The sequence below is a fragment of the Hemiscyllium ocellatum genome, chromosome 16 (genome assembly GCF_020745735.1).
Source record: "Hemiscyllium ocellatum isolate sHemOce1 chromosome 16, sHemOce1.pat.X.cur, whole genome shotgun sequence".
NCBI classification, from domain to species: Eukaryota; Metazoa; Chordata; class Chondrichthyes; order Orectolobiformes; family Hemiscylliidae; genus Hemiscyllium; species Hemiscyllium ocellatum.
This window is the reverse complement of record NC_083416.1, coordinates 76350273-76377750: the sequence shown is the minus strand read 5'-3', so window position 1 is coordinate 76377750 and position 27478 is coordinate 76350273. Positions and strand designations below refer to the sequence as shown.

The following is a 27478-nucleotide window of genomic DNA, read 5'->3' as shown; positions in this document are numbered from 1 at the left end:
TAATTCTAAGGCTGTGTCCACCCTTTCCAAGCCATGTATTATCTTGTAAATTTCTATTAGATCTCCCCTGAATCTTCTAAACTCCAATGAATACAATCCCAGGATCCTCAGCCGTTCCTTGCATGTTAAACCTACCATTCCAGGGATCATCCGTGTGAATCTCCGCTGGACATGCTCCAGTGCCAGTATGTCCTTCCTGAGGTGTGGGGATCAAAACTGGACACAGTACTCCAAATGGGGCCTAACCAGAGCTTTATAAAGTCTCAGTAGCACAACGGTACTTTTATATTCCAACCCTCTTGAGATAAATGACAACATTGCATTCGCTTTCTTAATCACGGACTCAACCTGCATGTTTACCTTTAGAGAATCCTCGACTAGCACTCCCAGATCCCTTTGTACTTTGGCTTTATGAATTTTCTCACCGTTTAGAAAGAAGTCCATGCTTGTATTCCTTTTTCCAAAGTGCAAAACCTCGCATTTGCTCACGTTGAATTCCGTCAGCCATTTCCTGGATCACTCTCCCAAACTGTCTAGATCCTTCTGCAGCCTCCCCACTTCCTCAGTACTACCTGCCTATCCACCTAACTTCGTATCATCGGCAAACTTCGCTAGAATGCCCCCAGTCCCTTCATCCAGATCATTAATATATAACGTGAACAGCTGCGGCCCCAACACTGAACCCTGCGGGGCACCGCTTGTCACCGGCTGCCATTCCGAAAAAGAACCTTTTATCCCAAAGGTCCTTCTGTCCAACCTGTCCACGCTGACCAGATATCCCAACCCAATCTACCCCCACTTGCCAGCACCCAGCCCATATCCCTCCAAACCCTTCCTATTCATATACCCATCCAAATGCCTCTTAAATGTTGCAATTGTACCAGCCTCCACCACTTCCTCTGGCAGCTCATTCCATACACGTACCACCCTCTGCGTGAAAAAGTTGCCCCTTAGGTCCCTATTATATCTTTCCCCTCTCACCCTAATCCGATGCCTTCTAGTTCTGGACTCCCCACCCTAGGGAAAAGACTTTGTCTGTTTATCCTATCCATGCCCCTCATAATTTTGTAAACCTCTATAAGGTCAAGTTTCACAACATCTTTCCAATAGGAAGGAGACCAGAATTGCACGCAATATTCCAACAGTGGCCTAACCAATGTCCTGTACAGCCGCAACATGACTTCCCAACTCCTGTACTCAATACTCTGACCAATAAAAGGAAAGCATACCAAACACTTTCTTCACTATCCTATCTACCTGCCACTCCACTTTCCAGGAGCTATGAACCTGCACTCCAAGGTCTCTTTCTTCAGCAACACTCCTGAGGCCTTAACCATTAAGTGTATAAGTCCTGCAAAGATTTGCTTTCCGAAAATGCAGCACCTCATATTTATCTGAATTAAATTCCATCTGCCACTTCTTGGCCCATTGGCCCATCTGGTCCAGATCCTGTTGTAATCTGAGGTAACCTTATTCGCTGTCCCTACACCTCCAATTTTGGTGTCATGTGCAAACTTATTAACTGTACCTCTTATGCTTGCATCCAAATCATTTTAGTAAATGACAAAAGTAGAGGGCCCAGTACCGATCCTTGTGGTACTCTACTGGTCACAGGCCTCCAGTCTGAAAAACAACCCTCCACCACCACCCTCTGTCTTCGACCTTTGAGCCAGCTCTGCATCCAAATGGCTAGTTCTCCCTGTGTTCCATGAGATCTAACCTTGCTAATCAGTCTCCCATGGGGAACCTTGTCGAACACCTTACTGAAGTCCATGTAGATCACATCTACCGCTCTGCCCTCATTAATCCTCTTTGTTACTTCTTCAAAAAACTCAATCAAGTTTGTGAGACATGATTTCCCACACACAAAGCTATGTTGACTATCCCTAATCAGTCCTTGCCTTTCCAAATGCATGTACATCCTATCCCTCAGGATTCCCTCCAACTTTATCTTACAACTGAACATGAGTATGCCAACTCCAGAAAACATCAAGGAATTCAAAAGGGATTACAAAGGTCATGGAATTCCCCTTTGATTCGCCAAAGCTCATTTGGGAAACAATCTATAGAAATGCAATGCTATTTGAATGTCAAGGGGAGATGGTTAGATTCTCCCACATTGGAGATGGTCATTGCCTAGCAACTGCATGGTGAGAACATTACCTACCCAAATTTGGATTTTGCCAGGTCTTGCTGCCTACGGACATGGGCTGCTTCAGTATCTGAAGGTGCTGAACATTGTGTAAACATCAGTGAACATTCCCACTTCTGACCTTATGATGGAGGATAGGTCATTGATGAAGCAGCTGAAAATAATTTGGTCTCAGACACTCCCCTGAGAGTCTTCCTTCAGAATAAATCATTGGTTGTAAAGCAGTTTTATTGAAGTGCTGTAAGGAGGATAGGATGCTGTCAGTTTTATTACTGATCAGGCCTAGTCTGTTAAGCTCCAAGAGGTCGCTCTCCAGATCTTGATTTGTTCACAATTGGAAATTTTCTGTCTTGACATTAGATGTCAATTTGCCAATCTTTCAAGCACTGTGTGATCTCCAAAGCAGGCCTCTTCATTTGGTGAGGAGGCTACTTGTAAGATTGGGACCTGTCCTCCATTTTGGGCTGTTTCAGCACATCATGAAAATGACTGAACATAGATAGGAATGGTTCCTATTGTGTGAAAGCAACACAAATCCTCTGAATATATAAGATAATCAATTATCAATCTTTTCCTTCTCTCCAATTCCTTCACCCCCATTTACACACCTTCTTTCATAGCCTTTACCTCTACCAATCCACCTTCTCTCTAGATCTCTCTTGCTAATCCAACCACTGTCTCATCATATCCCTCACCTGCGTCCAACTTTATCCCATATCTCCCACCCCACACAACCAACCTCTCCCCATATATTTCACGGGTACTCACCTACTCCTTATATCTCTTATCCACAACCACACCTACTCCCCATGTTCTTCACACATTGTCAACCACCATTTCCCTATACCCCTTACCCTTCCCACCTACTCCCTATGTCCCTCACCCCTGTCCACCTACTCCCCCATCTCTCACCCTACCCACCTACTTCCCATATCGCTCACCCCTCCCCATCCAGTTCCTATATCCCTCATCCCTACCCACTTACTTCCCATATCCTTCACCCATACCCACTTACTCCCCATATCCCTTACCCATATCCACCTACTCCCCATATCCCTTACCCCTACCCACCTATTCCCTGTATCTCTCACATCCAGCCAAGCACTATTTCCCCCTACTGCCATCCAACCACATTCTCCCCACATCCCTCACTCCTACCCACCCAGCAATGGCTGAGTGGTTTTATCACCAAATGATTAATCCAGAAATCAGCTAATGTTCTAGGGACCCTGGTTTGAATCCTGCCATGGCAGATGGGTGCAATTTGAATTCAATGCAAATCTGAAATTAAGAATTTAATGATGACTATGAAACTATTGTCCATTCACAAGTTTTGAGAAGATTTGTAGCTCAGGTTGAGGTTCTGGATATAAGTTTGCTCACTGAGCTGGAAGGTTCTTTTTCAGGCATTTCGTCACCATATTAGGTGACATCATCAGTGAGCCTCCGGTGAAGCACTGGTGATATAGTATGACTATTGTCGATTGATGGGGGATAAAAAACATCCTGCTCACTGATGTCTTTTAGGGAAGGGAAACTGCAGTCCTTACTTGGTCTGGCCTACATGTGACTCCAGATCCACAGCAATGTATGTACCATTTAACTGCACTCTGGGCATTTACAGATAGGCAATAAATTCTGGCTGTGCCAGTGATATCTACATGAATAAATAAGTCCTACAATCCAGCCAAACACTTCTCCTGACATCACAAATCCCAAAACCTATGGTGGTCATCAAAGGAGTTTGTTGAGATTCAAGTCCTAGAAATATCAGGTATCTACAGAAGAATGAGCTAAACTGGGGTACATTCTCTGTCTCTCAGTTTAAGGTGAAAAGTCTTTATTCTTTTAGACTTTTACACCAACTACCCTGAAAAACAGAGAAAACAAATCGACTTTTCAAAGTTAAAGGCAAGAAAGGGACCCATAGGTTGATAAGAAGAAGCTGGTGGGAACAGTAGAAGAATTGAATGTGATGGTTAAGATTCAATGACAGGTTATGAATGCCTGATGAAGTTTTCTGACTTTTAAGTAAAGACTGCTGCAAATATTTAGGTCTTAATTTGTATGGTTCAGAATATAATTCTCAATTTTAGAAATTAAAGTTTTCAGTATAAGAAATTGGGGCATCTGTTTGAGAAACTGGCAAAGAAAATTCTGCCCTACATGCAATATGAATCATAATTAATCTGCGTTTATCTTTGAAGGATCAAGTTGATAGTGAACAACAGTCTAAATAATGCATGTCCCTTCTCTAGTCCTCTTAGGAGAACCAGGTAGTCAGGTGAGACATCAATTATACCCATTCGAAATATAAGTTGTTCATATGGGTTTCTGAATCAAAGTGAAGATAAGTGGGCGGCATGGTGGCAAGTGAGCAGCACGGTGGTAGTGGGCGACACGGTGGCACAGTGGTTAGCACTACTGCCTCACAGCACCAGAGACCCGGGTTCAATTCCCACCTCAGGTGACTCACTGTGTGGAGTTTGTACATTCTCCCCGTGTCTGCGTGGGTTTCCTCCGGGTGCTCCGGTTTCCTCCCACAGTCCAAAGATGTGTAGGTCGGGTGAATTGGCCGTGCTAAATTGCCCGTAGTGTTAGGTGAAGGGGTAAGTGTAGGGGTATGGGTGGGTTGCACTTTGGCGGGTCGGTGTGGACTTATTGGGCCGAAGGGCCTGTTTCCACACTGTAAGTAATAACGTGTTTTCATTTATTGTTGAAATCCCAAAGTACACCATATTGTCATTGAAATGGGTTGTTCGGAATCAAAGCTTCTTTTATTTTGGTTTTGTTGGTATAGCCTCCATCTCATTGGATGAAGACAGCAGTATGAGATGATTACAAGTTGAGTCTGCACTTAAAGCAAAAAAAAAACAACTTTATCATTCACTGTGCAGTATGTGGATGGAATGCAGGTTTTGTTTGAATTTGTTGTATGGAAAATACAGGGATTTACCTCATTTGCAGCTGGGGGGAGAAATTTTCAGTGTTTCTCATAGATCCTTATGGTAGAAAGCAGTCAGTGGACTTAGTTTGGAAATTGTGAGAAGGTAGTTATGTGTCTGCTTTGAGCCAGCTGAAGTGCTGAGTCATTAAAAAATACTTGAAGGATTACTTCGCCAAAAAAACTAATGGAAGGATCCATGTAAAATATTCTCTTGAAGAATATCTAGAACACTGAGGAGAATTAAAGTAATTTCCAGAGGACTGTGGCATACCTTGTAAGTTGGTTCAGAAAGAAGTTAATGAACCATTAGAATTTCTGTAACAGAAAGAAAATTCTTGGAGTTGAATGCAAAGTAGAACTCAATTCAAAAGGTAAATAATTCTGAACTGTAATGTTATTAACAGTGCTTGTTTTGTTTGGCTCTTACCTACAACAAAGCTTGTTTTTGTTTCAAAAGTGAGATCTTGTGGTGTAATTCTTTCATTAATTATGGAGTGCTTGGATTTCTCTTTAAATGTTAGCAAGCCATAATAGGATTGTAACAGGGCTGTCTTTATAATTAATACCTACAGTGTCACAAACCAGTTATTGTTCTTTGCCCAAGATAGGCAGCTGCCTGGGCTAAGCATGGATAGGGAGGAGTAAATAATTGCAGGGGTGTGTTGTGGGATTGAGACTAATGAGATTGCCTCCTGAAAGACTCAATGGGCCAAATAGACTCCTCTTGTGCTGTGAATAGAATTCAGTGGTGTAAGTGAAGGAGACCGTTCTGATTGGCTCCTAATGTCCATCAGCCTTTTAGCTCAAGTGACCCCTTCATTCATTTTCATTTTTTTCTTTGTTTTACAGTGAGACTGCATGACAGTATATCTGAGGAAGGCCACCACTACCTGATCTTTGACTTGTAAGTAGAACATCACATTTTTAAAAATGTTATATTTAACAGTCATGTTCACTCCCTCACGACTTCCCCTCAAATGCTTATTGATTCCATCAACGATCTCATGTAGACTTGGAAGAGGACATGGGTTCAGGCCACACTCCAGAGACTGCTGCAGTCTTGGGGATGGGGGGAATACTGAGGGAGTGCTGCACCATCAAAGTTTGAGGATCAGCAGTGAGAGAGCACCATACTGTCACAGGGTCAGTACTGAGGGGGTGCTGCACTGTCAGAGGGTCAATAAACAGGGAGTGCCGCACTGTCAGAGGGTCAGTACTGAGGGAGTGCTACACTGGCAGAGGGCAGTACTGAGGGAGTGCTGCACTGTCATGGGGTCAGTACTGAGGGAGTGCTGCACTGTCATGGGGTCAGTACTGAGAGAGTACTGAGGGAGTGCTGCACTGTCGGAGGGTCAGTACGGAGGGAGTGCTGCACTGTCACAGGGTCAGTACTGAAGGAGCGCTGCACTGTCATGGGGTCAGTGCTGAGGGAGTGCCAGACTGTCAGAGGGTCAGTGCTGAGACAGTGCCACACTGTTGGAGGATCAGTGCTGAGGGAACACCGCACTGTCTGGCACAGTGCTGAGGGACTGTCGGAGGGTCAGTGCTGAGGCAGTGCCACACTGTTGGAGGGTCAGTGCTGAGGGAACACCGCACTGTCCGGCACAGTGCTGAGGGACTGTCGGAGGGTCAGTGCTGAGGCAGTGCCACACTGTTGGAGGGTCAGTGCTGAGGGAACACCGCACTGTCCGGCACAGTGCTGAGGGACTGTCGGAGGGTCAGTGCTGAGGGAGCTCTGTACTGTTGGAGGCGCAGTGCTGAAGCTGCATTGTTGTTGGTGAGTACTGAGGGAGTTGGTCAGCACTGTCAGAGGGAGTGCTACAAAGTCAGAAAGACAGTTATATTGGAGAGCAGCACAGAGTGAGTGTAACTAGAGCCCCCAGTCTGCTGCAAAATTTAATTTGTGACAATGGGTGACGTACTTTAAGGTTGAAAATTAATTAACACTTTCATGTGTAATATTTTGTAGTTCCAAAATTTCCAACATGCTATGTCCTTCTCTAACTATGTAACCTCCACCTGCTCTTTAACCTTTATCCTTCTTCCCTCGAACTCTGCTCTTTTGTACCTTCCACACCCCCTTCATCCACATGACTTCAGTTACCAGGACTCTAAATCCTAGAACAGTCACCCAAATAATCTGCTTCTCCAACTCTCTCTCTCTCTTTGTCTATCTCTGTCCAACTTTATGTCCTGCTTCTTAAATCTCTGGTTGCCTACCTTAAAGGTTTCCTCACGTGATTTGTGTGGCATTGTCACAGATGGCCACTACTGAACCCTTGTGCCACCTCCACAAGTACATTTTGTAGCTAAAGTTGTTTGAGACGGGTCACTGCCTCCAGTCATCCTTTGTCTGTGCTTTTACTTAGAGTCTACTTAGTGATTAATGGCAGAGTGTACGCCACTGTAGAGTATCTACAGAAGAGGCAATGTTCTCAGATTACAAGAACTTTTATTGTATGATAGCAATAAACAACTCCATTTTGTCAGGCACATTGACCCAGAGGTGGTACAGATCCATCTGCTCCCTCTAAAAATCGGAGTAGAACTCCTTATCTCCACCCACAGAGTGTCTGTGACTTCAGTTAAATGGGTGAAGCCAATGGATCGGGAATGTTTACCCCTTGAGAGCCATTACAGCATTCAGCAATTTGGTGTCAATTTCTGTGTAATAACTGCCTCTGTGGTGCAACTTGTAATGTTAAAGGGACTACATATTTGCAAGCGATTGTTATTTAATCCCAGTGATCTGGGTCAGTACTTTGGTCTGAATATTAGCTCTGTGCTTAGCAAGCTTTTAGCTCATTTGTTTTTCTTGCAGATTGTCTCTATGCCTCAGGCAGGAGCTCATCATATGTGGTATATTTCTGCACCGAAAACAAATGATCAAAAAGTCGACAGTCAATAAGTGGAATGGGTTCCATTTGTTCAGCTAATTTATATTGTTATATCCTTTACTGTCCCTGTGTTGTAAATCCACATGTTATGAGCATCAGAATATACTGGGTTTGTTTGAAAGGGACAGTGTAAATAAACCATTCCTGTTCTGTGCCTGTCCTGGGAGTGTTTAATGTGGACAGTGTAGAGGAAAATTTATTCCGTGTCTAACCCTATGCTATCCCTGTCCTGGAAGTATTTGATGGGGCATTATAGAGAGAACTTTACTTTATATCTAACCTTGTGCGGTAGCCCTCCTGGGAGTGTTTGATGTGGACATTGTGGAGGAGAATTGTAGGGTTCTGAGGAAGAGTCACTGGACTCAAAACGTTAACTCTGATTTCTCTCCACAGATGCTGCCAGGCCTGCTGGGTTTTTCCAGCAATTGCTGTTTTTTCCAGTGTAGAGGAAGATTTATTCTGTATCCAGCCTCATGCTGGGGGTCTTTCATGGAATATTAGAGAGAGAGGTTGACTTGGTTTATAACCCATGCTGTACCTATGTTGGGAGCATTTGATTGGGACAGTGTAGAGAGAGCTTTAATCTGTATCTGAACTATGCTGTACAGATCCTAGGAGTGTTTGAGGGGGCAGTGTAGACAGAGCTTTACTCTGATTTAACCCCAGGCTATACCTGTCCTGGGAGTCGTAATGCGGAGGTGCCAGTGTTGGACTGAGGTGGACAAAGTTAAAAATCACACAACGCCAGATTATAGTCCAAATGGTTTATTTGAAACCACAACCTTTCAGAGCCCCCACTCCTTCCTCAGGCAGCTAGTGCAAGAGAATACATTGGACACAGAATTTATCAGTAAATGATCGAAGGGTCAGACAACTTATGCAAACATATTGAACAAACCTAGATGGCTATTAAGTCTTTCATCAGTTAGAATGAAGGTGCAGGTTTCAATTGATTAATATGTAAATCTTAGATTTCTTTCAAGTCACTGTCCCAAGATAAAACATTTGGTTTTATCAGAATAAAGGTGAAACCTCAGGCCAGACAATGCATTTTAGGTGTGAGGCTATGTTTCAAGTCTGTATCTCAAACTGGAGTCAGACTGGTTTTATTTCCAAAGCAGGTATTTATAAAATGTCACATGAATTTGCTGTGTGCTTTTTGAACAAAATAGAATGTATCTTCAAATACAAATCTGCAAATGCAAATGAACCCAATAGACGTGTGTGTGTGTGTGCAAGGAGTGTTTGATGGGGATCATGTAGGGGAAGCTTTACAGTTTTTCTGAACTATGTTGTACTTATCCTGGGAGTGTTTGGTGGGAACATTGTAGATGGAGATTTACTCTATATTAAACCCTTCTGGATATGCTTTGGACTTGTTTTCTGGGGCAATGTAAGAAGGATCTTTACTTTGTATCTCACCGACTCTGATTTAATTGAAGCCTTAAATCATCCATCATCTTAAAGAGAATAGAATTCACTGGAAGTGAAGTGTCAGGTTAAACAAAAGGATAGAATAAATCATGCCCAGTAATCAGGCAGTATTCTGTCATATTTGGCAGAACACCGAATAGTCAAACCTCCATATCCAACCATTCCATGGAGAAATGATTGAAGGAACAAACAATATTTCATGTGCATTGGGGCATGTGGACTTGAATCCTTTTTAGTGCACCCCTCGGGCAATGTCTTGCTTTGAATATTTATTAGATCTACTTGTCAGCAAAGTAAGATTTGCATTTATAGAGTGGATTCACAGATAATGGATTTATTTTAATGAGGGTAGTCACTGTTAGGTTAAATTAAATTTATTAGCTGATATGAGCACAATCTCTGATAAATGTTCAGATAATTTTATCTGTACGTTCTGTTAACTTAGGGACAAAATATGACCCAATGAACCTGGGAGATTCCCCACCTCCCTTCATCAAAGTCATGAATTAGAATCCCTACAGTGTGGAAACAGGCCCTTCAGCCCAACAAGTCCACACTAACCCTCTGAAGTGTAACCCACCCAGACCTATTCCCCTACATTTTACCCCTGACTAATGTCATCTAACCTACACAACCCAGAACACTATGGGCAATTTAGCATGGCCAATTAACCCTAACCTGCATATCTTTGGATTGTGGGAGGAAACCCACACAGACACAGGGAGAAGTTGCAAACTCCACATAGACAGTAGCCTGAGGCTGGAATTGAACCCAGGTCCCTAGCAGTGTGAGGCAGCAGTGCTAACCACTGAGCCACATGCTGGCCCATGTGGCTATGTTTTTTTTATTTCCACTTGAAAGGACAGCCAGTTAGGCCTTCAGTACAATGTTTTACCTGAAAAACAGTAGCTCTGACGCTGCAGCACACCCTCCACACAAAGGGTCATAGAACCTCAGAACAGAAGTAGGCCATTCAGCCAAGTCCACTCTTCCATTCAATGGCTGCTCTGATAATCCTTAACTCCACTTTCCTGTCCTATGCCCATAACCTTGATTCCCTCACTGATTAAAAAAATTAGGTATCTAGGTCACCCACTGCAGTGAAGAATTCTGTCAATCACTAACCTCTGAGAGAAGAAATTCCTCTTCATTTCTGTCTTCAAAGGCCAATCCCCCAAACACTCCAACCTTTCCCCATTTAAGTAACATTCAACTCTTCCATTCTCCCGGCCAAAGTGCACAATCTTATTTCAACTGTAGAAAGTTGCAGCACAGTCGATTTTGGGGATCTTCATACGTGAATCATTGAAGCGAGCATCCAATTTCAGAAGGTAATTGAGCCTGTTGGCTTCTGTTTCAAAGGGAATAGAGTATAGCAATATGGAGGACGCGTTAAAATCCTTCAAAACTTTAGTCACAAGCACTATGAGCAGTTTTGGGTCCTTTATCTAAGGAAAGATATACTGGCATTGGAGGCAGTCCAGTTGAGGTTCACTCAGGTGATTCCAGGTGTAGAGCGATTTATGAGGAGAGGTTTATTAGGTTTTCCTTGTACTTTCTGGAATTCAACCTAATTGAAATCTTCCAGACTTTTAGGGACTTGACAGCTTAATATGGAGACAATATTTCCCCTCGAGGGAGAATCTAGGGTCACAGAAATCCATTCAATACTGACACCTTAACCCTCAGCTCAACAATGCAGCACTCCCTCAGTACTGACCATTTGACAGTGCAGTGCTCCCTCAGTAGAGACCCTCTGACAGTGCAGCGCTCCCTCAGTACTGACCCTTTGACAGTGCAGCGCTCCCTCAGTAGAGACCCTCTGACAGTGTGGTGCTCCCTCTACAATGACCCTCTGACAGTGTGGTGCTCCCTCTAATCATTTGAATTATAATCTCAGTGCTTAAGGCTTGTGAACTTGCACTCTTACTCTCTCCTCTATATAAAGTATATACTTAATAAAGGTTATTCACTAACATGGATGTGGATTACCTTTGATCCATAACCCCTAACTAACCTTACGACATCAGTCGGATGAAATGGTGTGCTCTTGATTGTAATGTCTCTGGAACTGTAACACACTTGCATGCTTACCACATGGTTCATGAGTTCCCTTTCTTCTGTCTCTACAGAATCACTGGTGGCGAGCTGTTTGAAGACATTGTGGCTCGTGAATATTACAGTGAGGCTGATGCCAGGTAAGTGCACAGTTTGGACACTGCCACGTGGGCACTCTCATTCAATTAGTTCTCATTGCCCTGTGCTTTCTCTAACACAACTGAACCTTGGATCTGCCTCTCACCTGGAGCATTTGGCATTCCCAGGTCGGTGGAGCTTGTCTCTGAGAGTGAGATTGGGGCAGTGGGAGGCGAGGAGCGCAAATTCAAGTTCTCTCTCGGGTATTACACTCCACTGAATGAAGTCTTTCTTTTTATCCACTTGTTGGGCATGGGCATCTCTGGCTGGGCCAGCATTTACTGTCCGTTCCCAGTTGCGCTTGAGAAGATTATGATGAAATGCTGCAGTCCACCTGCTTTGGATTGACTCACAACACTGTTCAGGAGGGAATTTCTTAACAAGGTACAATTGGACCCAGAAACTAAGGAGACCAAATGGTTATGAAGCAATAACCACATCCAGAGGGTAAGAGCAGGAGGCGATTTGTTTGATTTCAAAATGTGCAGAATTACGGAATCTTAAGGCACATGTCTTCACTATCCCCTCACTAGACTAATTGACAGGGAGGTACAGTTTAAAATCATGGAATGAAACAGCCCAGAAGGAGGACACTTGGCCCATTGCATCTGTGCTAGCTCTTTACAAATGCAATCTAATTGGTTCTACTCCCCTCTTCTTGCCTTGTTCCTTAATCCTAAAACTTCTCCCCTTTGACCATAGAGTATAAATAAAACGTAAATCAATAAAGCTCAGAATCAGGCCCTTCATCCCACCATGTCTGTGCCAAAATGATGCCATTCTAAATGAATCCCATCTTCTTGCATGTAACCCATATCCTGCTATTCTCTGTCTGAATGCCTCTTAAACATTGCTATTTTATCTACCTCTACCATTTCCCATAGCAATACATTACAGGCACCACTGCGTAAAAAAACACTTGCCTCACACATCTCCTTTAAACTTTCCTCTTCTCACTTTAAACTGTTGCCCCTGGGTATTTGATGTTTCTGCTCCCAGAAAAAGACTCTGACTATACACTCTATCCAAGCCTCTCATAACGTTGTAGACCTCAATTAGGTTGCCCCCCTCAGCGTCCAATGTTCTTGCAAAAACAATCCAAGATTGTCTAACCCCTCCTTATAGCTTTGGAGATGCCTGTGTTGGACTGGGGTGTACAAAGTTAAAAGTCACACAACACCTGGTCATAATCCAACAGGTGTAATTGGAAGCACTAGCTTTCGGAGTGCTGCTCCGTCATCAGGTGGTTGTGGAGTATCAGATCATAAAACACGGAACTTATAGCAAACGTTTACAGTGTGATATAACTGAAATTATATATATATTAAATTATACATTATATATTGAACAAACAATTCAGGTCTTTCTCAATATATAATTTCAGTTACATCACACTAAACCTTTGCTATAAATTCTGTGTCTTATGATCTTAGACTCCACAACCATCTGGTGAAGGAGCAATGCTCTGAAAGCCAGTGCTTCTAAATAAACCTGTTGGACTATAACCTGGTGTTGTGTGACTTTTAACTTCTTATAGCTGGTACACTCCAATCCAGGCAACATCCCGCTAAACCTCTTCTGCACCTCTTGAAAGGCTCCACATCCTTTCTGTAGTGTGGCAACAAGAACAATTCATAGTACGCCAGATGTGGTCTAACTAAAGTTTCATACAGCAGCAACATGACTTGCTAACTTATTTCTCGATGCCCCAATTGATGAAAGCAAACATGCCACACGCCATCTTTACCACTCCATCCACTTGCTTTTCCACTTACGGGAGCTATGGTCTTGCACCCCAAGATCCCTCTGTATATCACTATTCCAAACAGTCCAGCCAATTACAATATAATTTTCTCGTGTATTTGACCTCCCAAAATGCATCACCTCACACTTGTCTGGATTGAATTCCAGGTGCCATCTCTCCTTCCAATTTTCCAACTGTTTCCGTGCTGTACATCTCTATGACTCTGTGATATTCCATGCAATTTATTCTTCTGGACCACAGGGACTTTGTCAAATGCTTAACAAAGTCCATGTTGACAACATTGACTGCCCTACCCTCCTCAATATCTACATCACTTCCTCAAAGAGTTCATTCAATTTGTGAGACAAGACCTGTTTCACACAAAGCCATGCTAACTATCCCTAATAATTCTTCAAATGCAAGTAAATCCTGTCCCTAAGAATCTTGTCCAATAATTTCCATACCACTGATATAAAGCTCACTGGCCTATAACTTCCTGGATTATCTATATTGCCCTTTTTGCAGAAAGGAACAATGTTGGCTATTTTCCAGTCTTTTGGCATGTTGCCTGTGACTAAAAAGGATATAAAGATCTCTGTCAAGATACCAATCTCCTCTCTTGCCTCCTTCAATATCCTGGGATAGATCCCATTTGGCCCTGGGGTCCTATCTACCTTTATGGTTTTCAAGATAGTCAACACTTTCCTCCATAATATCAACATGCCTTAGAATATCAACAAACCCCTCTCTGTACATACCCCATCATCTAATGTGAAGTACTCATCAATGACCTCACCCGCCTTTCCTCTAGCTCCAGATATAAATTGCTTCCTTTGTCCTTGAGAGGACCGACTCTTTCCCTAACTACTCTCTTGCTCTTAATACACATACAAAATGATTCTCCTTAATCTGATTTACATTTCATGGCCCCTTCTAACCCTCCTAATTTCTTTTCTGTTTCCTTTATATTCCTCAAGGGCCTTGCCTGATTTCTGTTTCCAAATTAACTAAGCTTATATCTCTCATTAACCAAGGTTCCCGAATCTTGCCATCCTCACAAGAACACGCTGGTCCTATTCTCTGGTCAACTAGCTTTTTACAAGACTCCCACATGTCAAATAGCTGCCCCCAATCCAGTAACACTGTTGTAATTATCCTTTCCCCAATTTAGCTCTTTCACCCAAGGACCAATCTTTTCCTTATCCATAAGTATCTTAAAACTCACAGAATTATGATCACTGTTCCCAAAATGCTCCACCACTGAGATAGTAATCATCAGGCCAGGCTGACTCTCCAATCCTGATGAAGGGCTTATGCCCGAAACGTCGAATTTCCTGTTCCTTGGATACTGCCTGACCTGCTGCGCTTTAACCAGCAATACATTTTCAGCTCTGATCTCCAGCATCTGCAGACCTCACTTTTTACTCTCCAATACAGGGTCTAATACAGCCTCTCCCCCAGCTGGGCTATCTGTGTATTGTTTCAAGAATCCCTCCTGGATGCACCTAACAAATTCTGCCCTATCTAAGCCCCTGGCACTAGCTGTCCCAGGACATTAAATCATCCACTATAATAACTGTTTTTGCATCTTTCTGTGATGTGTTTCCATATCAGTTCCTCTGTCTCCCACTGACTATTGGAAGGTGTACAGTATTACCCCATCATAGTGGTTGCACCTTTGTTATTCCTGAGTTGTACCCATGTGGCCTCACTGGATAAGCCCTCCCAGATGTCCTCTCTCAACACAGTTATGGCATTCTCCTTAATCCACATCTTTTATATCCTTCTCTATCTCACCCCATGGATTCCTTTACCAAGACATTTCTAAACCCTGGAATGTTGAGCTGTCAGTCCTGCCTTTCTCTCTGTAGTGGCTACCACATCACAGTGCCACGTATTAGTCCAGGCTCTAAAATCATCTGGATTAGTGGTGCTGGAAAAGCACAGCAGTTCAGGCAGCATCCGAGGAGCAGTAAAATCGATGTTTCGGGCAAAAGCCCTTCATCAGGAATACAGTGCCTGAAGGGTGGGGAGAAAGTAGCACAGAGTACAATAGGTGAGTGGGGGATGGGATGAAGGTGATAGGTCAGGGAGGAGGGTGGAGTGGATAGGTGGAAAAGAAGATAGGCAGGTAGGACAGGTCAAGGGGACAGTGCTGAGCTGGAAGTTTGGAACTGAGGTGAGGTGGGGGAATGGGAAATGAGGAAACTGTTGAAGTCCACATTGATGCCCTGGGTTGAAGTGTTCCGAGGCGGAAGATCAGGCGTTCTTCCTCCAGGTGTCTGGTGGTGAGGGAGCAGTGGTGAAGGAGGCCCAGGAACTCCATGTCCTCGGTAGAGTGGGAGGGGGAGTTGAAATGTTTGGCCACAGGGCAGTGTGGTTGATTGGTGCGGGTGTCTGAGAGATGTTCCCTAAAGCACTCTGCTAGAAGGCGTGCAGTCTCCCCAGTATAGAGGAGACCACATCGGGAGCAATGGATACAATACCCCTAATCCAGAATCTGGTTTCCAGAATCTGCAGTCATTGTTTTTACCCTCTAAGATCATCTGCCTTACCCATTATACTGCTTGCATTAAAATAAATACACTTCAGACAACTAGTCCCGCCATGTTCATTAACTTGGCCCTGCTTGTTCTTCCTATTAGACTGACTTGATGTAGCCCATTTCTTCTCCTCAATCACTCCATGTGGTGACTTACTGTTCCGGTTCCCGCGCACCCTGCCATACTAGTTTAAACCCTCCAGAGGCACTAACAAGTCTCCCTGTTGGAATATTGGTGTCCCTCCAATTTAGATGGAACCCATCCTTGTTGTACATGTACCCTCTGCCCTGGAAGAGATCCCAATGATCCAGATATCTGAAGACCACCCTCCTGCGTCAGCTCTTTAGCCACACATTCAACTGGATTATCTTTCTGTTTTAGACCTCACTTGCATGTGACACTGGGATTAATACTAAGATTACAACCGTAGAGGTCCTGCTTTTCAATTTCTATCTAATTTCCTGGATGCTCTTCACCGGACATGTGTATGTCATTGGTACCAATACAGATCATAACTTCTAACTGCTCACCCTCCTCCTACAGACGATTCTGTGCCCACTCAGAGACATCCTTGACCCTGGCATCAGGCCACCCACCATCTTGGAGTCTTCCTTGCAACCACAGTAACACCTGTCTGTGCCCCAGACTATAATGCCCCTGTCATTAGCGGCCTACTCTTTGGCCCACCTTGCTGTACAAGAAAGCCAGTCGTGGTGCCTGGCTGCAGCCTTCCCCTCAGAGGTCACCACCCACCAACAGTATCCAAATGGTATAGATATTTGAGAGAGAAATGGCCACAAGAGATTCCAGCACTGCCTGCCCACACTTACTCATTTACCTGGAGCTAGAATCTCTGCATTTGTAATAAATAGGCATTCTTGTTGAGTACAGAAACGCTGTCCATGCTTTCCCTCAACCTGGATCTAAAAGAAGGTAAATTGAGGAATTTTATAAAATGTCCAATTTCTGTAATGGCAACAGGAATAATGGGGCTTGATTTTGAGCACACCATCCCAGTGAGGTGTGACACAGACATGAGGAAGTTCATGTTCCTATGTTTATGTGGAGAGATGGATTCCTCCTTACATGAGAAAAGATTAAAAAGAAATTTAGTAGGGAGATTCAAAGTCATTAATAGTTTTGTGAGACTGAATAAGAAATAATAATTGCTAGTAGTAGAAGGATTATTAACACAGATCTAAAATAATTTAGCAAGGGAACGAATGGAGAGAAAGGGGGAATTGTTTTAATACAATGAATTATGATTGGGCTCAGTGATGGATTTCAAAAACGAATTGGATAAATATTTGAAGGGAAAAACAATTAGGACTTTGGGATAAAAGCAAGGGAAGAGGGATCATAGTACATCTCTACCAAAGAGCTAGTACAGGAACAATGGGCCAAAGGTCTCCACTTGCAGTATCAAACCCTGTGGTAGCGCAGATTGAATCTCAGCCTGTCTAGATTATAGTCCAACCGGTTTATAGTTTTTGGAGCACCGTTCTTTCATCGGGTGGTTGTAGAGGTTAAGATCATGGACTATAACCTAGTGTTGTGAAATTTTTAACTCTGTCCACCCCAGTCCAACACTGGCACCTCCAAGTCGTGTCTTGATGATGTTTGTCATGGTATGTACAACGTCCAGTGATGATCACTTTTACTCTTATCCTTTTCTTGTGTTGTATTCTTTCCAGTCACTGCATTCAACAGATCCTGGAGGCTGTTCTACACTGTCACCAGATGGGAATTGTACATCGAGATCTCAAGGTGAGGCACCCTGACAATTTACCCACGGAGCAGGAATGTTCCTGGTCTTCCAGGTAGATCGAGCAGATTGATACTGCCAAGGCCTTGGAGAGGGAATAGCAGAAATGTAAACAGACAAAGAAACTAGGAGCAAAAGGAAGGATCATGTCTGATTCTGTGTCTCACTGCCAAAATCCACCCCTCACTTCATACCTATTGACATATGATACAGAACTGGTTCAAAGGTAGAAGATGGTGGTGGTGGAGGGTTGTTTTTCAGACTGGAGGCTGTGACCAGTGGAGTGTCACAATGATCGGTGCTGGGTCCACTACTTTTCGTCATTTATATAAATGATTTGGATGTGAGTATAAGATTTATAGTTAGTAAGTTTGCAGATGGCACCAAAAGTAGTGGACAGCGAAGAGGGTTACCTCAGATTACAACAGGATCTGGACCAGATGGGCCAATGGGCTGAGAAGTGGCAGATGGAGTTTAATTCAGATAAATGTGAGGTTCTGCATTTTGGGAAAGCAAATCTTAGCAGGACTTATACACTTAATGGTAAGGTTCTAGGTAGTGTTGCTGAACAAAGAGACCTTGGAGTGCAGGTTCATAGCTTCTTGAAAGTGGAGTCTCAGGTAATTAGGATAGTGAAGAAGACGCTTGGTATGCTTTCCTTTATTCATTAGAGTACTGAGTACAGGAGTTGGGAGGTCATGTTGTGGCTGTACAGGACATTGGTTAGGCCACTGTTGGAATATTGCATGCAATTCTGGTCGGAAAGATGTTGTGAAACTTGAAAGAGTTCAGAAAAGATTGACAAGGAGGTTGACAGGTTTGGAGGATTTGAGCTCTAGGGAGAGGTCGAATAGGTTAGGGCTATTTTCCCTGGAGCATCGGAGGCTGAGGGGTGATCTTATAGAGGCTTATAAACTCATGAGGGTCATGGATCGGATAAATAGACAAAGTCTTTTCCCTGTGATCGGGGAGTCCAGAACTAGAGGGCATAAGTTTAGGGTGAGAGGGGAACGATATAAAAGAGACCTCGGGGCAACTTTTTCATGCAGAGGGTGGTACGTGTATGGAATGAGCTGCCAGAGGAAGTGGTGGAGGCTGGTACAATTGCAACATTTAAAAGGCATCTGGATGTGTATATGAATAGGAGGGGTTTGGAGGGATATGGGCCGGGTGCTGGCAGGTGGGGTTGGGATATTTGGTCGGCATGGACTGTTGGACCGAAGGATCTGCTTCTGTGCTGTACATCTCTATGACTGTACATATCTATATCTCTGGTTTCCAGAAATCTATTTCTTTCTTCAATAATATTTAGTCATAGAGTAATACAGCATAGAATTTGGCCCTTCAGCTCACCAGGTCTAACACCAAAACACTCTAATCCCATTTACCTGCACTCTGCCCATAACCCTCTATACCCTGCAATTTTAAGCATTCTTCCAGATATTGGGGAGTACCTTCCTCCATCACCCAATCATAGAAAACATAGCAAATTACAGCGCAGTACAGGCCCTTCGGCCCTCTATGTTGCGCCGACCAAAGTCTACCTAACCTACACTAGCCCAATAACCTCCATATGCTGTTGGACAGTGTGTTCCAGGCAGTGTGTTCCATATTTCTATCACCATCTGGTCTTTCCTCACATCTCCTCTAAACCACTACCTCCTCACCTTTAAATAGTATTCTCTGGTTTTAAACTCTTATGTGATAGATATAGGACAGACGTCAGAGGTAGGTTCTTTACTCAGAGAGAAGTAGGGGCATGGAACGCCCTGCCTGCGATAGTAGTGGACTCGCCAACTTTAAGGATTTTGAAATGGACATCGGATAAACATTTGGATGAAAATGGAATAGTGTTGGTTAGGTGGCTGTCAGATTGGTTCCACAGGTCAGCGCAACATCGAGGGCCGAAAGGCCTGTACTGTGCTGTAACGTTCGATGCTCTCTGCCATGGGGAAGAGATTCTTACTACTTATTCTGCCTACACTTCTCATAATTCTGTATACCCTAATCAGAACGCCTCTGCTCCAGGGAAAACAAATCCAGATTCTCTTCATCACTGAGACTTTCTATCTCAAGCAACATCTTGGTGTTCCAAAAAAAACCCAAAACAGAAATTGCTGGAAAAACACAGCAGGTCTGGCAGCAACTGTGGAAAGAAATCAGAATTAATGTTTCGGGTCCAGTGACCCTTCTTCAGAACTGATGGCAGCTCAGAAAATGTTAGGTTATATGCAGAAGATAGGGTGGGGGATGAGTAATGAGTAAATGAGAGGTGGAGATGGAGTCCAAAGAGAGAGAAGAGCAGTTGGACAGACAAAGGAGTGGATAATGATTAGCCTAAGAGAATGAATAGCTACTAATGTAGAGCGTCAGAGATGAACAATGGGTTGTGTGTAACAGCAAACCATGTGATAACAAGTCCTGTTGTGTGAGGGTTGGAGTAAAGACAGACAGAGTTCATGCCCCAAAATTGTTGAAATCGATATTGAGTCTGGAGAGCTGCAGGGTTCCTAAGTGGAAAATGAGATGTTGTTCTTTCAGCCTGCGCTGAGCTTCATTGGAGCACTGCAGCAAGCCCGAGACAGAGATGTTGGCCAGGGAACAGGGTGGGGTGTTAAAGTGGCCGGAAACTGGAAGCTCATGGTCTTACTTGTGGGCAGAATGTAGGTGTCCTGTGAAGCAGTCACCCAGTCTACACTTCATTTCCCCGATGTTGAGGAGACCACATTGCGAGCAGCGAATGCAGTCGGCTAGGTTGTGAGAAGTGCAGGTAAAGGGTTGCTTCAACTGGAAGGTGTGATTGGATCCTTGGATAGTGAGGAGGGAGGAGGGAAATGGGCAGGCGTTACACTTTCAGCGGATGGAGAGGAAGGTGCCATGGGGCTGCAGGGGGAGGAGTGATGTGAGGAGTGAAGGTACAGTGGGCCATGATGACCTGGAGGGAACGGTCCCTGATTAAATTAGATTCCCTACAGTGTGGAATCAGGCCCTTCGGCCCAACCAGTCCACTCCGACCCTCCCCCAGACCCATTTCCCTCTGACTAATGTACCTAACATCATGGGCAATTTAGCATGGCCAATTCACCTACCTTGCACATCTTTGGACTCTGGGCAGAAACCAGAGCACCCAGAGGAAACCGACGCAGACGTGGGGAGAATGTGCAAATTCCACACAGACAGTTACTCGAGGCTGGAATTGAACCTGGGATCCTGGTACTGTGAGGCAGCTGTGCTAACCACTGAGCTACCGTGAAGCCTAAAAATATGGAAAGCGTCACAAATTTGCATGTCATCCTTGTGCAGGGGCCATGCTAATCTTCTCTGTATTGTTCCAATTTTCGTATATGTGCTGCCGAAGCAAGCACTATGTGGACCACTATGTTCCTGTGGAAGGCTGACAGTGAGGGGAGGGGGATATGTGTCTGGTGGTGACATTCTGTTCGAGGTGGCAGAAATGACAGGTATCGATCTTCAGGATGTGGATACTGGTGGGATGCTCAGTGAGGACAAGGGTGAATCTTCTCGGCAACTTCTCCAATGCGATCACATCCTCCAATAATGTGGTGACCAGAACCGCATGCGCTATTTCATCTGTGGCCTAACTGATGTTTTATAAAGTTGTAACAAGACTTCCTTGTTCCTATGTTTTGTGCCCCAGCTAATGAAGGCAAGATCCCATAAGCCGCCTTCTCCAACCTATCAACCTGATACCTTCAGGGATCTTTGGACTTGTGCACCAAGATCTCTTTGTTTTTCAGTACACCCAAGGGACCTACCATTCATTGTGTATATTATTCTTTTATTAGGCCTCCCAAAATGCATCACTTCATACTTATTGGGATTAAATTCCATCTGCCCAATTTACCAGCTGATCAATATCAAACTGTAGCCTGAATTAACTCAACTTGTACTGCCTGCTGTGGTAGAGAATTCAGTAATTTCACCACCCTCTGAATGAAGCAATTTCTCCTCAGGCCTAGCCCACACCCTGACACCATCATCCTTTGTTCTTGAGAACTCCCACACTCTCACCTCATGATCAGAGGGAGCATCATCCTCGTACCTAGTCTGTCCAGCCCTGTCAGAGTGCTATGTATTTAATAACAGTAATATCAAAGATGAGGGAAGTCAGCTATGTGGAGATACTGAGATTCTTTTCAATGTCAATTCTCACTCCACTACATGATTGTTTAAGAATGCAGAAGGTGGTGCATGTATGAAATGAACAGCTAGAGGAAGTGGTGGTGGCTGGTATAATTACAACATTTAAAAAGCATCTGGATGGATGTATGTATAGGATGGGTTTTGAGATACATGGGCCAAGTGCTGGAAAATGAGACTAGGTTAATTTAGGATATCAGGTCAGTGTGGATGAGTTGGACTGAAGGGTGTACATCTCTGACTCTATCCAAAAGCACTAAAAAAAAATGGAGAGGGCAGTTCTTTCCCAGGTTCTGGGGACATTATTCATCACTCAACCAACAGCTTCAATCCAATTACATTTTTGTAATTACAATAGTTCTTCAGAAAAAGTTAAGAGGATATTTAATAGAGGTGTTCAAAATCATGATGGCTTTTGATAGCATAAACAAGACAAGTGTGTTCTCAATGGTTGAAGGGTGTGGGTGAGGTGTATGGAGAGTGTGGTGAGGATGTACTGAGAGGGAGAGAGTTGTTTGTCAGTAACTAGATGATGTAGATTTAGCAAAGTCCACAAAGAAGCTGAAAGAAAAGCATTGAGCAGTTTAAGGCTTCACTCGCTAGAGTGTAGAAGAATGAGAGGATATGGGTTGGGACTTCTTTCACTGAAACCTAGGAGATTGAGAGATGACATTTTAGAGGTTCCTAAAATCATGAGGAGACTAGATAAGGTGATTAACAAAGATCTTTGCCTGAGGGGCATCCAGAACTAAAGGGCATATTTCTCAGGTGAGAGGAGAAAGATTTAAAAAGATCATGAGGGGCAATACAGAGAGTGATTCATGTGTGGAATGGTGGATGCAAATACAGTTACAACATTTATAAGACATTTGGATAAGTTCGTGAATGGGAACTATTTGGATGGAAATGGGCCAGGAGCAGACAGGTGGTCACAGTTTAGTTTGGAAACGTGGTCTATGTGGACTGGTTGATCCGAAGGGTCTGTTTCTGTGCTGCATGACTCTGTTTAATTGAGATACTGTATATAAGATGCTAAGGGGGAGTGACAAAATAGATACTGGGGGGAGCATCTCCTCATGGGGGGCAATTTGCAATGAAAGGTTACAGTTTTAGATTAAGGGCTAACATATTTAAAAATGATAGGGGAGGCGGTGGTGTGGTTGTGTTATTACCATACTGTCAATCTCGAAACTCAGGTAATGTTTTGGGGTCGCAGGTTCCAAGGCAGACAGTGGAAAATGAAATGAATAAAAATCAAGAATTTAGAGTCTAATGATGACCATGAATCCATCGCCAGTTGATGGTAAAAGCCATCTGAATCAATAATGTCCTTTAGGGAATGAAACTGCCAGCCTTACCTGGTCTGGCCTCCATGTGACTCCAAACCCATTGCAATGTAATTGACCCTCGGTAGTCAGGGATGGGCAATAAATGCTGGCCAAGCCAGTGACATCTACATCCCATAAATGAACAGAAAAAGGAGGAATTATATCTCTCAATCTGTGAGATTCATTATCCCAGAATGTGATGGACACTGCGACATAATTTAAGGAGGAAACAGATTTTTAATTTGTAATAAATTGAAGGGTCATACGGATCAGGCAGGAGAATGGAGTTGTGGCCCAGGTGAGATCAGCTGTGATCATATTAAATGATGGAGCAGGCTTGAGGGGCTGAATGGCCTCTTGCTGTTCCTCGCCCTTATGTTTTTATGAGGAGAGCTTTGTGAGAAAGTGGGCTCTCAAAATGGTGATGGCAGCAGGTAGTACCTCTCAAAGGGGAATTGGGTAAATTGTGGGAGTGGAACTAATTGAAAAACTCTCGCATTAACTGTCTCTCACTATCTGCTCTCCAGCAGCTACGTGTCCAAAACTCTGCCGATGCCTTAACTTTCATTATGTCCCATTCACCAGTCACCCTTGAGCTTGGTTTTCCGTTAAGTAACACTTCAATTTTAAAATCCCTACCCTTGTTTTCAAATCCCTCTGACTCTGTGCGGGAGAGTTAGGAAGCAACATTCAATGATGAGGCACAAAGGAGTCAAAGATCTTAAGAAGCAACTCAAAACAAGAGATGAGTGGCTATCACATCCTCTTAGTTGTAAACCTGCCTGAAGCACACATTTGTACACCCACGACACCTTCCTTCACCAATCCCCTCCCCATTCATCACAAGCATACCCCCATCAACCTACTGCTCTTTACCGAATGTACAGAGCAGAGTTGAAATCTGTCCCTCTCACTCCCAACACGGTGACTCAATGGTTAGCTCTGCTGCCTCACAGCACCAGGGACCCAGTTTTGATTCCAGCCTCGGGCAACTGTCAATGTGGAGTTTGCACATTCTCCCTGTGTCTGTCTGGGTTTCCTCCGGGTGCACCAGTTTCCTCTCACAGTCCAAAGATGTTCAGGTTAGGTGAATTGGCCATGCTAAATTGCCCATAGTGTTCAGGGATGAGTAGGTTAGATGCATTAGTCAGTGGAAATGTAGAGAAATAAGGTAGGGGAATGAGTCTGAGTGGGTTACTCTTCAGAGGGTTGGTATGGCATTGTTGGGCCAAATAATCTGTTTCCACACTGTATTGATTCTATGAACAACCTTTTTTTCACTAGGCGAAAGTGAGGACTGCAGATGCAGAGTAGAGTCAAGAGTATGGTGCTGGAAAAGCTCAGCAGGTCAGGCAGCATCCGAGGAGCAGGAGCATCGATGTTTCGAATGTTCCTGATGAAGGGCTTTTGCCCAAAATGTCAATTTTCCTGTTTTTTTTATTATTTGTTCATGAGATGTGGGCATTACTGGCTGGGCCAACATTTATTGCCCATCCCTCATTGTCCAGCGAGTAGTTAAGGGTCAACCACATTGCTGTGGGTCTGGAGTCACATGTAGGTCAGACCAGGTGAGGGTGGCAGTTTCCTTCCCTATAGGACATGAATGAACCAGATGGGTTTTTCTGGCAAACAACAATGGATTCATGGTCATCATTTGACTCTTAGTTCCAGACTTTTTAATAAATAGCTGTGGTAGGATTCACGCCTAGGCCCCCAGCACATTATCTGGGTCTCTTGGTGAATAGGCCAGCGATAATACCACACAGCTCCTACATCCCTGATCCTCCCCCGTTTTGAGGCTGGGGTCCACTTTCACATTTCTTACACTAAAGGTTGTCAGATTTTCACTGGGCAAGGGGCATAAAGGATTACTAAACCAAGACGGAATGATGGCATTAAGTGACAGATTAGCCATGATTTAAAATTGTGGGTGGCACGGTGGCTCAGTGGTTAGCATTGCTGCCTCCCAGCACCAGGGACCCAAGTTCGATTCCCGCCTTGGGCAACTGTCTGTGTGGAGTTTACACATTCTCCCCGTGTCTGCGTGGGTTTCCTCCCACAATCCAAAGATGTGCCATGCTAAATTGCCCATAGTGTTAGGTGCATTAATCAGGGGTGTATGGGTCTGGGTGGGTTACTCCTTGGAGGGTCGGTGTGGACTTGTTGGGCCGAAGGGCCTTTTTCCTGTACTGTAGGGAATCTTATCTAAGGGAGTGACGCAAAAACCTGAAGAGGCAGAATGGCCTCCTGCTGCTCCTTTGGAGTTGAAGTTCCCACCAGCAGCTGAAAACAAAGTGGAATTTTAATGGTTAATTTTTGTGGAAATACACTGGAAACTTTCAATTACCAGCCCACATTTACTCTGTGCTCTGGGTTAATTAGCTTCCAGATCTTTGGCGAGCTGTTGTGTATGGGGGAGGGTGGCCATATGACATTCTAATCTAATCTGCATACTCCCACTCTCAATCTGAACAAACACAGCAGTACTCACATTTAAAATTACAATCCCTCAACATCTCTCCTTCCTTGACTTGGATGACTAGTTTTTCCCGCGTTAACAACAACCATAACTTGCATTGATGTAGAACCCTTAAGACATTGGATTGCCCCATGGAACTTCACAGGAGTGACCATCGAATCATTTTTATTACAGATCCATTTAGGAGAGACTAGGCATGACTGACTGAGGATCCCCAGCACGTTTTTCTCTTGCACCAAGACCAATGTTGGTCAAAGACGCAGGCTCTAAGAAACAAATAAAAACTCTGGAGAAACTCAGCAGGTCTGGCAGAATCTGTGGAGAGAGAAAATGTTTTGGGTCCAGTGACCCTTCTTCAGAACTGATAGAAACACGGATAAGTTTGTATTTGTGCTGACGGCAAAGTTGGAGTATCAAGTGAAGTGAGGGGAGAGTGAATGGAGAGGAAGCCCAGAGAGGGAGATAAAAATGGTGGGCAGACATAAGGATTGTTGATAATAGACCAGGGCAGAAGAGAAGCGAGATAGGTGCTAATGGGGGCCATGAGTAGTTGAAAGTAAGTCGGCTGTGTTGGAAACAGCCCAGCAGTCACAGGACCTGGAGTATTGGGGTGGGTAATGGACACAGGAGGAGGTGTTTATGCTATAAAGTGATTAAACTCGATGTCGAGTCCTGAAAGCTGTAAGGTCCCCAAAATGGAATTTGAGATGTTGTTGTTCCAGTTTGTGTTGAGACTTGCTGGAGCACTGCAGCAGATCCACGGCAGAGACCTTGCCGCGTGAGCAAGGTGGTGTCTGTTACAGCAACTGGCAACAGGAATCTCTGGATCACTGTTACGGACAGAGCGTAAGGGTTCTGCAAAGCGGCCACCCAGTCTGCCGTTCTCCTCCCCGATGTGCAGGAGTGTGAGTAGGTTCACAGTGGGCCAGGTTGAGTGAAGTACAGGCAAGTCACTGCTTCACCTGTTTGTAAGAAGTCTGGTACAGGTGGAGAGAAAGGCAGAAAGCTTTCGGGAGTGAAATCTGAAGGCTCCAGCAGCTACAGGCCGAGCCACCAATGGTGGAGCGCTGAAACTTGGGAATTTGGAAAAGACCAGGATTTGAAGGATCATGATGTTCCAGAGGGTAGGGCATGGTGTCATCGAATCATAGAATACCTACAGTGTGGAAACAGGCCATTTGCCCCAACAAGTCCACACTGACTCTATGCAGTGCATCCCACCCATACTCACCCTCCTACCTTATCCCTGCATTTGAATCCTTTGCTATTAGAGGTTTCTGGAAGAGCAAACATTTTCTCTGATTTAAGTATTGAGATTTAAGTCTCTGCTTGAAACACCCTTCCTTTGTTCTGGGTTCTGGCTCTGTCGTAGACAACAGTCTGTGATTAAACTGTCTGTAACCTTGGGGTTACATTTGTTCCTGAGATGAATTTCCAACCTCCTGTTTGTGCCATCACTAACCACCTTTTTACCCGCAGCTAATTTCACCCTGTTTCAGCTCATCTGCTGCTGGAACCCTCATGCATTATGTCGTGACCTCTCAACCTGACCCTACACACTCCCTGCTGCTCTTTCACTGCTCCGCCCTCGGTCAACTTGGCGGCATCCAAACTTTGCTGCCACTGTTGTGACTCATGTCAGGTCCTGTTCTCCACCTCCCCTGTGCTCACTGACCTACAATCGCAGCAGTGGTGCAGAAAGACATCATCATTGTTGCACCAGCCCTTCAGATCAGCATATGCATAGTCATAGAGATGTACAGCATGGAAACAGATCCTTCGGTCCAACCTGTCCATGCCAACCAGATATCCCAATCCAATCTCATCCCACC

The 27478-nt window shown here is 44.2% G+C and overlaps 1 protein-coding gene and 1 non-coding gene across 2 annotated transcripts in view; one reads left to right on the top strand and one right to left on the bottom strand.

The window, feature by feature from the left end:
• LOC132823489 (calcium/calmodulin-dependent protein kinase type II subunit alpha) overlaps positions 1–27478 on the top strand; it is a 240250-nt gene that overhangs the window by 147726 nt on the left and 65046 nt on the right. Inside the window, exons 4-6 of the mRNA XM_060837410.1 lie at positions 5949–6003; positions 11563–11628; positions 17608–17680. Coding sequence (XP_060693393.1) covers positions 5949–6003; positions 11563–11628; positions 17608–17680 — 194 coding nt within the window. The remainder of the gene's footprint in view (positions 1–5948; positions 6004–11562; positions 11629–17607; positions 17681–27478) is intronic.
• On the bottom strand, positions 20937–21043 carry LOC132823564 (U6 spliceosomal RNA). Its single transcript, XR_009645561.1, has one exon. It is a non-coding gene; the product is annotated as a U6 spliceosomal RNA (small nuclear RNA).